The 14616-nt window shown below is 39.6% G+C and overlaps 1 protein-coding gene and 1 non-coding gene across 2 annotated transcripts; both read right to left on the bottom strand.

Annotated features, from left to right (window-relative positions):
• Positions 1-572: 572 nt before the first annotated feature.
• On the bottom strand, positions 573-13708 carry LOC143845471 (uncharacterized). Its single transcript, XM_077353832.1, has 2 exons — positions 12969-13708; positions 573-985 (listed from the first exon to the last, which is right to left on the bottom strand). Exons 1-2 carry the CDS (start codon positions 13647-13649, stop codon positions 827-829), a joined length of 840 nt encoding a protein of 279 aa, XP_077209947.1. The 5' UTR covers positions 13650-13708; the 3' UTR covers positions 573-826.
• On the bottom strand, positions 12187-12280 carry LOC143847618 (small nucleolar RNA Z103). The gene has a single exon (XR_013235145.1). It is a non-coding gene; the product is annotated as a small nucleolar RNA Z103 (small nucleolar RNA).
• Positions 13709-14616: the final 908 nt, after the last annotated feature.

The following is a 14616-nucleotide window of genomic DNA, read 5'->3' as shown; positions in this document are numbered from 1 at the left end:
TGGTAGGGAGATTTTGCCTACCACATCAGCTGATAGGAAAATCGAGCAGATTCCACCATGGCTCTTGAATGGCAACTAAACGTGTAAAGGAGAGTTAGAAGGAAAATTCATCGGCTTTCCTTGCTTCCGGAGAAAGTGAAACAAAAGGGTAGGAGAGAGATGGTAAACCTTGCCTATCAATGGCCAATTTGCCATAGGCGAAGGAAAGCGAGGATAAATGGCACACTAAACTCCTAACATTTCAGGCGAGATTCCAATATTCCGGGCTGTAGTAAAGAGGTCAGTGGTTGAAGAAAGGGAAGCCACAAGAAAAGGGAAAATACAGCATGTTTTTCCAATTGGGTTTCCATGGCAGCTGGCGACTATGAAGTCTTCCTATTCAGGGAAGGCACTATCCCTGTGCCAACAAATCCAATAGCAAAATATTTTTCGTTGCCATAAATATCAGCCCAAAGAAAACGAAGACTTAAGTAAAATAAAAACAAAAGAAAAGAGAAAAAACACAACCCATTGACTAAAGCAGTAAAAGCTCGAAGGAAAAAAAAACAACCCATGGCATACTAAACTCTCACTAAAGCAGTAAAAGTTGAAAACTCTCTTTCCTAGAATTGGAGAAAAAAACAAGTGCCATCAGACATTGATTGAAAATTCACAAGTTGGCCATAAAAAAAAAAAACATAATAACAGAGAAACAAATAATATGTCAAACAAAACTCTTTTAGAATAGGAAAGATTGCTAACAGTAATGTCTTAAAACTATTATGCCATTGGACAAAAGTTCCTCTCTTAAGACACCCAGAAAAAACTAACCCGAATTCTCATTAAACTAAGCTTCTAGCTTCTCCACATCCTCCAGGATGATGGCTTTTGTAGGCTTTGCCAACAGATCTGTATATTCTTGGAAAGGAGATTTTGTAAAGCGAGTTTCTCTCCAGAAATCCGGTGTAAGGAAACCATATGTTTTCAACAGACAGTCAAAAGTTGCCTGCACAGACATAAAGAAAACCGAATTTTCAAAGACAGATTAAAAAACTAAAAACACTAGTGATGACAGCAATAACAGAAACACTAAAAACATCATCCATTGCAGATATACCAAAATGGGACATTGTATTTATTTAATTGCTAAGCTAGTGAAGTCACCTGAACAATTAAACCACCGATAGACTCGATGCTACAATCCTAATGTGCTTTCTTGATATAAGTTTCTGCTATAGTATTGATTGAAAAGACACATGCATTTGAGAAGGTATTGCATGGGTCTTCATTAGGAAAAAATAGCAATAAATATATTTAATATCCTCCAACAGGCATGAAACCATGTTAATCAAAGCATTGACAGCCATATCGAGGTTCTCAATATTTGAGCTTTTCACAACAAAAAAACTTAATCACATGGAAAGCAATCATAAAAAATGTACAACATATCGTGATATAGTACATATGATAGTAGGGTATGTATTGGTTGTATGGGAGGGGAAAGACAAATCGAAAGCTAAGGTCAGCTGACTCTGTAAATTGTCCAACCCAGCAATTTTGTTTGCCAAATTTGAAGGATTTGCTCCCACCAACATATGAACATGATTAAGACCCAGAGAATATTTAGAAGGGACGGTGGTTCTGGATTCAGATGAAATTATGGAAACATGGTTCTAAATTAAAATCAATTTTTATAAAAGCATGGATCTGGATTTAGACAAGGATGAAATTTTCATTTAAATCCAAGGGCAGAGGCTGTTTGATTGTACTGGTTTTTTACTGTGAAGGAAAACCTGTATGGAGATAGTCTCACAGACTAACTGCTTTACAATTTTCAAATTATTATATTTTTTTTACTTTAAAGCGTATGCCCCCCCTTATGACATTCTGATGTAGAACATACAACATAAGCTGTAGGATAGATACAACCCAATACTATAATTCTCATACACCAACACTTATAGGACACATCATAGGTTGAGAATTGCTAAAAATGCCTCACGGTTTAGGCTTTGTTTATTTCAATATGGGTCTCTAACATTATTCAAAAATTTTTTTTTTTAACGGTGACATTATTCAAATGTTAGGAGAACCATATAACCCCGTGAAAAACAAATTCCACAACAGACACCTAAAATCTGTCCGAGATATGAATCCACGACTTCGACATTGGGACACAAATCCTCAACCAGTTGAGCTACAGGGTAAATGCATTTCTTTCCCTTACTAATGTCCACTACCAAGTCCTTTGGTTCTTCTGCTAAGGAAAACGAAGAGTCACATGACAAGACAGCGTAGACATTTCTATAGCTTATGATAATGCTGAGAACTGAAGATGGAATCTCATCAGAGCTCGACCGTCAATAAGCATTGATACATATATACATATACAAAGGGAAAAGTATTTCTTGCCGACCGACCAGATAAGTTATCTGGTCCGTCGCCAGAAACGTGTTATGCTAACACGCGAATAGTTATGCTCCCGCTCGAGTCTCTTTCTCCCTTATTTCGTCGCCCCCAAATCAGAGACAGAATATCCCAAATCATCAAAAAGGGTGTTCGATCTACCATCCTCGTCACGGAATACCTCAAATCGCAGCTTGAGGACTAAGGATTGTTGAAGAAGACGACAAAGACGAAAGAGTAGGGTTTGCTACTTGTCACACAACTGAAAAAGCTGCTCAAGTTCGATCTCTAGGGTTTCTCGGTCTACACATCTCTCGTCACGGCTGAAAAAGCTGCTCAAGCTTCGAACTTTCGATAAGACCCCTCTTTAGTAAACGTCTGATATTGTGATGATTCATTCTTCTTCATTTTTATTTTTATAACGATATTTTTCTTGCTAATTGTATGAGTTTATGTTTGATGGCGTTGGATTAGTGTATGATTCATTCTTCTTCTACATCACAATTAGTGAAGCAGTTATATAGGATTTGAGGTCTGATATTTCTAAAGCTTCACTAAATGTTATTGACAGTTACAGAGACCTCAAGCCCTCTTTCTGGAAGACAAATAATAGCATCTACACTCTTTTCTTGAGTAGTTTCTCCATCAAAACTGACCTGAAAGATAAATGTTATGAATTTTCTTGTGTATGTATTTATTGCAAGAGAATTTTTTTATAAGTTTGAGATTAATTTGTGATAATCCCAATTTAAAGTTGGATAACCGTGCATTTAGTCTAAATGAAGTGTATGTATAATATCTGTATTGCCAGTGAACTAAAGAAAGTCACAGTAGATTTCAAGAGACAATTTTGACCCTTCGAAGGCTACGTACATCTAGCCCTCCCCATACCCCACAATGATGGGAGCCTCGTGCATTGGGCCGCCCTTAATTTTAACCCTTCGAATTGGGGCTCATTTGCTCCCAATATTTACTATTGTGATATGTTGTTGCTGACTTTCTAAAAATCAAAGTAATTATTTATAAGTTAGAATTAATCTTTCATGTTATAATTATGTGTTTTGTTGTATTAAGGTACTTAATATGGATGATACTTTATCGAAAGCTTGTGGGTTATCAACAATGAAGTTGATGCAAACATATTAGTTTTGGTTGAGGATGCTTTACCGCAAGCTTGTGGGTTATCAATCGAAGGAGTTCATGCTTACTGATTGGTTTTGGTTGATGAGGAGAAAAATCCAAATGAGGGTGCTCTAGTATGTGTTTATAATGATGGGAATGACAAATAGGTTCTAGTGGTACTTTAAATAATTCAAATAAGGATGATGGTGAGATGAATGTAGCTAACAAATCGTTTGTTGGCTAGCAATAAGAGTGAAGCTGCCTAGGATTATGGGTTGGCTATAGGTTTTTGAATACGGAAATCCAAGAGCAAAAAGTCGACGAAAACACACGAAGTGATATGGAGGAAATTTGTATGTGATAGACATGGGTTCAAAGATCCTAATGATAAGAGACCGGTTCTGAGAGAAGTGAAGTTGCGTCGGTCTATAAGATATAAGCCGAAAATGGAGCGCTCTTTGAGAGCTGTAAAGTGGGTTATGGCTAGGGGTGTGCATTATTCGGGTTTAACCGAATAACCGAACCGAATTGGTTCGGTTATTTCAGTTCGGGTTTTGGTCAATTCGGTTCTGTTTCGGTTTTGCATCTTCTCAGACATCGGTTTTCGGTTTCCATCAAAAATTATTTCGGTTAACCGAAAAACCGAACTGTGGCAAGTCCAAAGAACATTTTTTCGGTGTCGGTGATTAATTCATTACCAATCACAAGTAGTATAAGTTAAATTTACCCTCACTAAAAGATCTCAACCGTCCACAAGTCACAACTCACAAAGGTTGATTAATTCATTACCAATCACAAGTAGTATAAGTTAAATTTACCCTCACTGAAAGATCTCAACTGTCCACAAGTCACAAGTCACTTGATATAGCCACCCCCCTTTTTCTCGTTTTTAGTTTCAATTTTTAACTTTTCATCTTGGTGCAAAAGGAAAAGCTAGGGTTTTTTCTTTTCTCTTCCTCATCTTCTTCTACCTCCTCTTAGCCCGCCGCCTCTCTACTCTCCAACTCCGGTGAGCGAACTCCGGGATGCTCCATTAACTACGGCTCCTCCATCGCCATTCATTCCTCCATCTCTCCCTGCAAATCTATTAAAATCCAAATCCGTTTTTTTGTCTGAAATTCTCTAGATCTGAGAATTGGTTTGGTTAATAGAAGAAGAAGAGGAAGGAGGCGCTCGACTCTCACCAACGAAATCCTCCTCAGAAAGGTATAAAAACCCATCTCTTTTCTCTCATTATTTTTTTTTCACTCTGTTCTATAAAAAAAACCCTCTTTTCTTTTTACTCTGTTCTAATACTCCTTGGAAAGATTTTTTCAGAATTTGGTTTTCGGTTAAAACCGAAATCGGTTTTTGGTTTCAGTTCGGTTGATCAACCAATCGGTTCGGTTGATCAACCAATCGATTCGGTTTCGGTTCAAAATTTTGGGTAACCAAAAAACGATCGGTCTCATGATTTCGGTTATTTCGGTTCAGTTAAAACCGAATGCGCACCCCTAGTTATGGCAGCTTTTGAAGACAATCGTTCTCACAATCTTACCTCTCCACCAAGACGACGAATTCATCATTCGCATAATTGAAAATTGACAATTTTATAGATACTATGAAAGGTACTTTGGGGACCAGGGGTCCCAACTTTGCATTACATAGAATCAATTCAGGCTAGCCAGGAGCGTACTCCTAGGTCAGAAAAAGTATCTAGAGCAAGGATACCCTATACTATGAACACGAATACCAGAAACTTCCTCCAAGCCTTGACATATATATTTCAGTCACCCAAAAACTAAGCTTCTAGCAATGTCCCAAAAAGCTACAGGAGCCTCTGTAAAATCAGTAAATTTCAGCAGCGCCACACCTTACCCGGCTCAACTAAGCCGAGCACTTCTACAATTCCTCCAAAATGTACTGAATCTGAAAATCTGGCTTTTCGATGAGAAGTTCCTTCGGAACGCAATCCAGGCGACTAGGACTTCTTCTATCAGCGATCCTTTCTTCCACTAGCAGGTTGCCCACCACCTTATTAGCTTCCCAATTCAGTCTCCTCTCGGCCCTTTCTTCAGCCACAAGAAATTTGAAGAAAGGGTGTTTAAATAACGGCGAGTGGGAACCTTTGACCTTGCCCGACCCACTTCTTTAGGCGCCGGGTCAGTGATGAAGGCCCTCTCTTCATCATAATTCATCAACTTCGTCCTCTTAAAAATATTTTCTAAAATCATAATCTCCGTAAATAACCGTCTACTCCTCCCACCTGAGCATGCGGAAGAATCACAAGAGTTACCTTGATTATCCATTCCTGCTAGATGCCTTGATAATCAAGATCAAGAGGAGTCGCCCAAAACACCGAGAAATTCAATAGATCTCCTTAAGCTTCTAATTTTTCTTCAAGGTGTTGTGCTAATGATGCCCTATAGTTCCAGAACAAAGACCTTACAAGTTACAACTTCCCTCTCCTCGATAAAGGAGATAATTATTCATTTAGCGCTAAAGTTAATAAGGCCCGCTCCCCAAATTCCAAACAACTAAAGGGGGAATCCCATACCTAAAAGCCAAAGTATTCTAGAAGCTGAGGATAGAGCCTAGTGGCTTATACCAAAGCAGGACCTACACTAGCCACATGGGATAGGGCATTGAAACGGCTATAGATTTTCTCCCTCTCCCCTACTGAAATGATTCAAGAGGATGTCTCCAGGCTGCTTGCCAGTTTTCGGATACCACCCTAGCCCCACTATTTAAACTGATATGGTTCTCGTCGGCTAGCCACGTAACTTTCCGCTTAGGAACAGGGGGGGCAATTGGATCGGGCTCCACTGACAGGCTAGATTGATCTAAACGCCTGCATCCAGGACCCATCAAACCAATCTCAGGACTTGTCTCATATCCGTCCTTGGGCAGAGCACCAGGGAGATTTGATTGGCTAAGTTTGAAATTTGAAATCACGCGGGGGTCCAGGGGAGCACCGGAACACCAACTCTGAGCAAACGGGGGATCAACGACAGGAACTGAAATTGGGATGCCCAAATCAGCAGGAGCCGAAAGGGAACACCGATCCAAGGAGGAGGATGTCCCAGAGTTGGTAGAGCAATCAATATTTTCAGGGATTTCAATCTCAATGCTAAACCTGGTTCAAAATCCTAATTTTAACACAGGAGCCTGAAAAATTCCTTCAGGGGGCTATACCGAAAGTTGGAAGCTTGAGCAGCTTTTTTTAGCTGTGAGGAGAGATGGGTAGATCAACAAACCCTACTCTTCTACTCGTGAAACTCTAGAGATTGAAGCTTGAGCAGCTTTTTTTCTTGCGTTTCAACTCTGTGACGAGTAGCAAACCCTATTCTTTCATTTCCGTCGTCTACTTCAAAAAAACCTAACTCGAGCTGCGATTTTGGGTATTCCATGACGAGGATGGTAGATCGAAAGCCCTCTTAGATGATTTGAGGTAGTCTGTCTGCGCTTTTGGGGTGTCAAGAGTGGGCGACGAGAGGAGAGATGAGAGAAAGAGTCTAGAACAAGAAGAATAAATATTCGAGAGCGTAATTATTCGAAGGCTCCCAGGGAAGAATCCTACTAAAAGTTGCCAGAGCGGGAATCGAAAGCGGGAATCGAAGCGGGAATCAAAGGCTCCCAGGGAAGAATCCAGCTTCCTTGGTTTGGATCCCCCCAAAAATGTGGCCCCCACAGAAACCATTTCCTCTCTCTCTCTCTCTCTCTCTCTCTCTCTCTCTCTCTCTATATATATATATATATATATATATATAGAGAGAGAGAGAGAGAGAGAAAACGGTTCCTACACATGTGTAGAGAGTTCTCTACACACTAGCTTAAAATACAGTGGGGGCCCACATTGTTTGGGTGATCCAAGCCATCCATTTTAAAGGCCCTCACATAGATAGGGTGTCTACAAAAAATCAGATCCATAGGATCATCCCAACCCTACGATTTGTGGAGGTAAAATGGATGTCTTTAAACCTTCACAAATTAGTTCATTTTTTGCCTCCAAAGTTCGAATGGTTAGGATGATCCTATGGATCTGATTTTTTGTGGACACCCTATCTATGTGAGGGCCTTAAAAATGAATGGTTTGGATCACCCAAATAATGTGGCCCCCACTGTATTTTAAGCTAGTGTGTAGATAGCTTATCTACACATGTGTAGGAACCGTTTTCTCTCTCTCTCTCTCTCTCTCTCTCTCTCTATATATATATATATATATATATATATATATATATATATATATATATATATATAGATGAGGAAACTGTTGGTGAGCTTAAGCTCACCAAACTTATGGTGAGCTAGCTTGCCCAATCACATGGGGGCCCACTTTGTTAGGATGATCCAAACCATTCATTTGAAAGTCCCTTACATAGATGGGGGGTGTACCAAAAATCAGCTCCATAGGATCATCCTAACCCCTCCATTTGTGGAGGACAAAAATGGACAGACACAAATCTGCCCCATTTTTGTCCTCCACAAATGGAGGGGTTAGGATGATCCTATGGAGCTGATTTTTGGTACACCCCCTATCTATGATAGGGCCTTGGAAATGAATGGTTTGGATCACTCCCCAAAATGTGGGACCCATGTGATTGGGCAAGCTAGCTCACCATAAGTTTGGTGAGCTTAAGCTCACCAACAGTTTGGTTAAGCTCACCAACAGTTACCTCTATATATATATATATATATATGAGGAAAAGGATTGTACGCTCGACCGTACCTAAAGTTAGGTACGGTAGAGTGCCAAATCACATGGGTCCCCCATTTTTGGTGGGCATCTAAACCATTCATTTGCAAGGCCCCATCATAGATAGGGTGCATACCAAAAATCAGCACCATTGAATCATCCTAACCCCTCCAAAACTGGAGGGCAAAATGGGCAGATTTGTGGACAAACATTGTCTGTCCATTTTGGCCTCCACAAATGGATGGGTTAGGATGATCCTATGGAGCTGATTTTTGGTATGCACCCTATCTATGATGGGGCCTTGCAAATGAATAGTTTAGATGCCCACCAAAAATGTGGGACCCATGTGATTTGGCACTCTACCGTACCTAACGGTACGGTCGAGCGTACAATCCTTTTCCTCTCTCTATATATATATATATATATATATATATATATATATATGAGGAAACTGTTGGTGAGCTTAAGCTCACCAAACTTATGGTGAGCTAGCTTGCCCAATCACATCGGTCCCACATTTTGGGGAGTGATCCAAACCATTCATTTGCAAGGCCTTATCATAGATGTGGGCCCCCATATCAAATGAATGGTTTGGATCACCCAAACTATGTGGGCCCCCACTGTATTTAACCCGACCGAGCAGATAAGCTTAGCTCCAAGACCGAGTAGCAACACTTTTCGGTATATATATATAAGAGAGAGAGGGAGAGAGGAAATGGTTTCTGTGCAGCTGCACAGATAAGCTATTTGTGCATGGCTGCACAAACCATAGTGGGGGCCACATTTTTTGGGGGATCCAAAGCATTCATTTGGAAGGCCCTTTCATGGATAGGGTGTGTACCAAAAATCAGCCCTATAGGATCATCCTAACCCAATCAAAGTTGGAGGGGGAAATGGACATACATTGTTTCTGCCCATTTTTTCCCTCCACAAATGGCAAGGTTAGGATGATCCTAAAGGGCTGATTTTTGGTACACACCCTATCCATGGAAGGGCCTTCCAAATGAATGCTTTGGACCCCCCAAAAATGTGGCCCCGCATGGTTTGTGCAGCCATCCACAGATAGCTTATCTGTGCAGCTGCACACAAACCATTTCCTCATATATATATATATATATATAGGAAAATTGTTCGTGAGCTTGAGCTCATATAAGCTTATATGAGCTTGAGTGCCCAAACACATGGGTCCCACATTTTTTGTGGTGATCCAAACCATTCATTTGCAAGACCCCATCATAGATAGGGTGAGTACCAAAAATCAAGTCTATTGGATCATCCCAACCCTTACAAATGTCGAGGGCAAAAATGGGCAGATTTGTCGACAAACGGTGTCTGTCTATTTTCCCCTCCACGTTTGTATGGGTTAGGATGATCCTATGGACTTGATTTTTGGTACACACCCTATCTAAGTAAAGTCCTTCCAAATGAATGGTTTGGATCACCCCATAAAATGTGGGACCAATGTTTTTTGAGGCACTCTAGCTCATATAAGCTATATTAGCTCAAGCTCACGAACAGTTTACCCATTATATAGGAAAATATTTATATATATATATATATAGAATGATACATATAGTCCAATAATGTATTGAACATTTACATTATTCAAACATTAAACCACATAAAATCATAACAAATTCCATACTTAAAATCTGTCCGAGACATGAAACTGATACCTCGTGGTTGGGCTACAGGGTCAATGCTTTTCTTTCCCTTACTGATGTCAGCTACCAAGTCCTTTGGAGACATGAACCTAAGACCTCATGGTTGAACTACGGAATCAATGCATTTCTTTCCCTTACTAATGTCAGCTACCAAGTCCTTTGGCTCTTCCGCTAAGGACAAAGAAGAGTCACGGGACAAGACAGTGTAAACATCGCTATAGCTTATGATAATGTTGAGGACTGAAGATGAAATTTCATCAGAGCTCGACCGTCAATAAGCATTGAGACATATGATATATTGAATTATACATATAGTCCAATAATGTAATGAATAATGTAAGTTTTGTACAAAATTTACATTATCCAAATGTTAAACCACATAAAGTCATAACAAATTCCATATCAGACACCTGAAATCTGTCTGAGACATGAAACTAAGACCTCATGGTTGAGCTACGGGATCAATGCATTTACTTCCCTTACTAATGTCAGCTACCAAGTCCCTTGGCTCTTCCGCTAAGGACAAAGAAGTCACGGGACAAGACAGTGTAAACATCGCTATAGCTTATGATAATGTTGAGGACTGAAGATGGAATTTCATCAGAGCTCGACCGTCAATAAGCATTGAGATATATGATATATTGAATGATACATATAGTCCAATAATGTAATGAATAATGTAAGTTTTGTACAAAATTTACATTATCCAAATGTTAAACCACATATAGTCATAACAAATTCCATATCAGACACCTGAAATCTGTCTGAGACATGAAACTACGACCTCATGGTTGAGCTACGGGATCAATGCATTTCTTTCCCTTACTAATGTCAGCTACCAAGTCCTTTGGCTCTTCCGTTGAGGAAAAATAAGAGTCACGGGACAAGACAGCATAAACATTTCTTTAGCTTATGATAATGTTGAGGACTGAAGATGGAATCTCATCAGCTACGGGATCAATGCATTTCTTTCCCTTACTAATGTCAGCTACCAAGTCCTTTGGCTCTTCCGTTGAGGAAAAATAAGAGTCACGGGACAAGACAGCATAAACATTTCTTTAGCTTATGATAATGTTGAGGACTGAAGATGGAATCTCATCAGAACTCGACCGTCAATAAGCACTGAGACATGAGATGTATACTGCACGATACATATATTCAAATGCTCGATATGATACATAGATTCCCCATGAATTTCAAAGACACCCTAACAGATATCATCATGGAAAAAAAGGACATCTCAAAATCAAATGAAAGTTGAAACTATTGATTTGTTTGTTAAAAAAAAGTAATAAATAATCAAATAGTTTATGCAGTCAACATCTAGAATGCATCTAAATTTGTTACACAGGACGTTGCTAACACTTATGTTATGCATTCCCTTCCTTGAATGGTTACAATGTGAGTATTTACAATATTTAAACATATTCTAGCATTATATAATCCCTGCACATAACAAATAATTCATCTCTTACTACTTCCACTTGCACAAGAAACTAGAATTTTGTTTTTTTTTCTTTTCAAAATCTTTAGATCATACCTTAAAGTATTGGCTCTAGGCCGTCAAATGAATTTGAATCCATCTCGAATCAGTTTCTACACACATTTTGAATATCGCAGAGGAGTTCAGGCAGACACAACTTGATGCAGGACGGATAACGGAAGACGAGTAGATATCGTTGCTCTGTTGCTCTAATACCAAACTGGTGCAAGACGATAAGGGAAGATAACTATATATGGTAGCTCTAATAACAATTGTGGTAGGGAAGTCAAGGGAGGGAATATCCTTCATATATTAGGCTCAGGTTTTAGCCAGATAGACTATAGAATTGGCAGGAGTTGAGAGAACAGGTGCCCAAGTTTGGAATGGGGAAATAGTAGACTGTTATGATGTGGAAATTTTGGGTAAGTTATGGCAGATCTAAGATGAAGGATAAAATTGGGATTGTAAGTAGTAACTGGTAGGTTTAGAGAATATGAAATAAGTGAGAAGCTGATAGGACCAATAGGGATACGTCGCAGGCCAGTTATGAGAGAACTGCTGCAGGTTTGGATAATAAAACCTTAGTACAGTCAATAGGAAAAGTTAGGAAGGGTATGAGTCAAGGAAAAAATAATTTTAGAAAGGGTACGAGGGACTTGTATGGCAGTTTAAAGGTTGTATCTTCCTAAAAAGAGAGCTTCAAAATCACAGTACAGATTTAATAACAGGTTGCGAACCTAATTATGTTTAAGGGGTTTACAATGACTTAGGTCTGTAACTGGGTCGGTAAAGGACTGACCTGTAGGGTTTTCTTTCAATAGGTTCTTTTTAAAGGAGACACATAAGATTAGATGAAGATTGATCAGATTCCTGGCTGAATCTCTGAAGAGATACGTAAAAAGCTTAGTATAATCAATGTCGATCAGGTGGGGAAAGGGTCATCACTTCCATCATGAACCACTAACATGAATAAAAACCAGAATTTGAAAAATAAAAAATAAAAGACAGATCCATTTCTACAGCCATAAACATTAGACGGCGGCTAAGATTCGATAAGCAGATCCAACGAAAAACTATACAATAGAAATATGTAATGGAAATAAATCAGAATCTATCGCACAAATATCTCCAATATTTTCAAAATATAGCGATTTTATCGTGATATTTTGATAAAACAAAATAATCCCGAAATAATCACGAGAATTTAAAAAATATAGCAATATTTTCATTTACTGCGCGATACTATCACGATATTTTTTAAATAATGTATATTTTTCTTAATTTATATATTTTTAAATTATTTTATTTTATCGTTTTTTTCCCGATATAAACCCGAAAAAATAAAAATAAAATTAATATATCCCGAGATTTTCCCTGGCCTAGAAATTCCCTCAAACAATGTCAGATCTAAGATATGCTAATAACTCTAAAATGAAACACCTAATAATCCCCAATATCATCCAATAAAACCACAATCCCATCAACAATTTCAACCCAAAAACACTAAATCAGAACAGCATAGATCCAATCAAATTTCAACCCAACAATAATAATAACCTAAAATCAAAAATAAATAACAGCAATCCAATTACCAAACTACCAAAAATGAAATGAGAGAAAGAGAGAAGAAAATCGAAACCTTAACGAAATTGCCTAGGGTTTTGGTAGATCCACGCGATGACGTAAACACATCATCAATCCCAGCAAACTGAAGAACCTTCTTAGGAACCCTAGCAGCAACAATCCCGGCCCCACGAGGTGCAGGCACCATCCGTACAGTAACAGACCCACACTTGCCAGTAACCTTACAAGGAACAGTATGAGGCTTCCCAATCTTATTCCCCCAATAACCTCTCCTAACCGGAATCACCGAAAGCTTAGCCAAAATAATCCCCCCACGAATCGCGGTCGCAACCTCTTTACTACACTTCACTCCTAAACCCACATGACCATTACCATCTCCAACCACTACAAAGGCTTTGAACCGGGTTCTCTGACCGGCTCGTGTTTGTTTCTGAACCGGCATGATTTTCATGACCTCGTCTTTGAGTTGTGGTCCGAGTAGGGTTTCAATGATTTGATGCTCCTTTACAGGGAGGGAATGAAGGTAGATCTGTTCTAGGCTTCGGATTTTTCCTTCTCTTACTAGACGGCCTAGTTTTGTTACGGGCACCCATTTTTCTTCCTCCTCACGACGGCCACCGCCACGTCGGCCACCACGGCGATCGCCTCGGCCTCGGTCGCCTCGGCCGCGGTCGCCTCGGCCTCCGCCTCGGCCGAATCCGCGTCCGAATCCGCCTCGCTCGCCTCTTTCAGCCATGGATTTGTTTTTGGGGGGTGGAGGGAACAAAAGGAGGGGTTTTGAGAGAAGGGAAGGGGGAGGTGTTTGTTTATATAAGGGGTTGGGAAATTTTTAGGGTTTGGTCATTTTCATGGGCTTTTAAGGGTGGGTGAAACCCGTTTTATAAAGCCCACTGGGCTTGTAGTTGGACTTGTGAAGGTTTGTGAGAGTGGGGCTGTCTATGTATTGGGCCAGTGCAATGTGAGAGAAGGGATCCTAGGACCATGTTAAATGGTGGTCTTGTCTGTTGGATCAAGTATAGAAATTTCTCATGAGAAAACCCTACTCTGTTTGGTTGCCGGGTTTTTTTTGTTCCTGGGAGTTATTTGGGAGAGTAAGTTAAATTTTGGTCCCATCCCATGTTTGGTTGCCTTTTAGCACTGGGTTTTTTTTAATCCCACTCTTGTAATGATTACTTGTGGGGTGAATTTTTTAATCCCACTTTTGTAATGATTGCCTTTTCATCCCATCCCAAGATAATCCCAGGAACAAAAATAAACTCAGGAACCAAAAATAAGCTTGAGAAGAATTTTTTTTCTACCCAACAGTTCAAGCAACCAAACAAAGGTTTTTTTTTTCCCACCATATCTCCCAGGGTATTTTTTTCTCCCACATAACCAAACATGGAATTTTTATTTTACCAGGATACTTCTAGGACTTTTTTTTTCCCACCTATCTCCCAGGGTATTTTTTTCTCCCACATAACTCCCAGGAACAAAAAAAACCCAGCAACCATACAGAGTTGCATTTTTTTTTATCATCCTTGATCTGGGGGTTCAGATCATTCGATTAAGTTAGGGTTGACTGTGGACTAGGGTTCCAACTTGGGTCGGGTGTTACCCCACATATTGACCCGACCCGAAAAATAACCTGGGCCGGGTTTAGAAATCATGGGTCTTGGGTGGGGTAGGGTTTTTAGGTTTAAAAACGTAACCCACTTTTGGGT

The sequence above is a fragment of the Tasmannia lanceolata genome, unplaced genomic scaffold (assembly GCF_043159265.1).
Source record: "Tasmannia lanceolata isolate RefF3 unplaced genomic scaffold, GAP_Taslan_0.1 ptg000015l, whole genome shotgun sequence".
Classification (NCBI taxonomy): Eukaryota; Viridiplantae; Streptophyta; class Magnoliopsida; order Canellales; family Winteraceae; genus Tasmannia; species Tasmannia lanceolata.
This window is presented reverse-complemented; position numbering and strand designations above follow the sequence as displayed.

Excerpts from the sequence above, each read along its gene's own strand:
- LOC143845471 (XM_077353832.1), bottom strand. The coding sequence starts at position 13,649 with ATGGCTGAAAGAGGCGAGCGAGGCGGATTCGGACGCGGATTCGGCCGA. Across the intron at positions 986-12,968 it reads CCCTAGGCAATTTCGTTAAG|GCAACTTTTGACTGTCTGTT; the intron begins GTTTCGATTTTC and ends ATGTCTGTGCAG.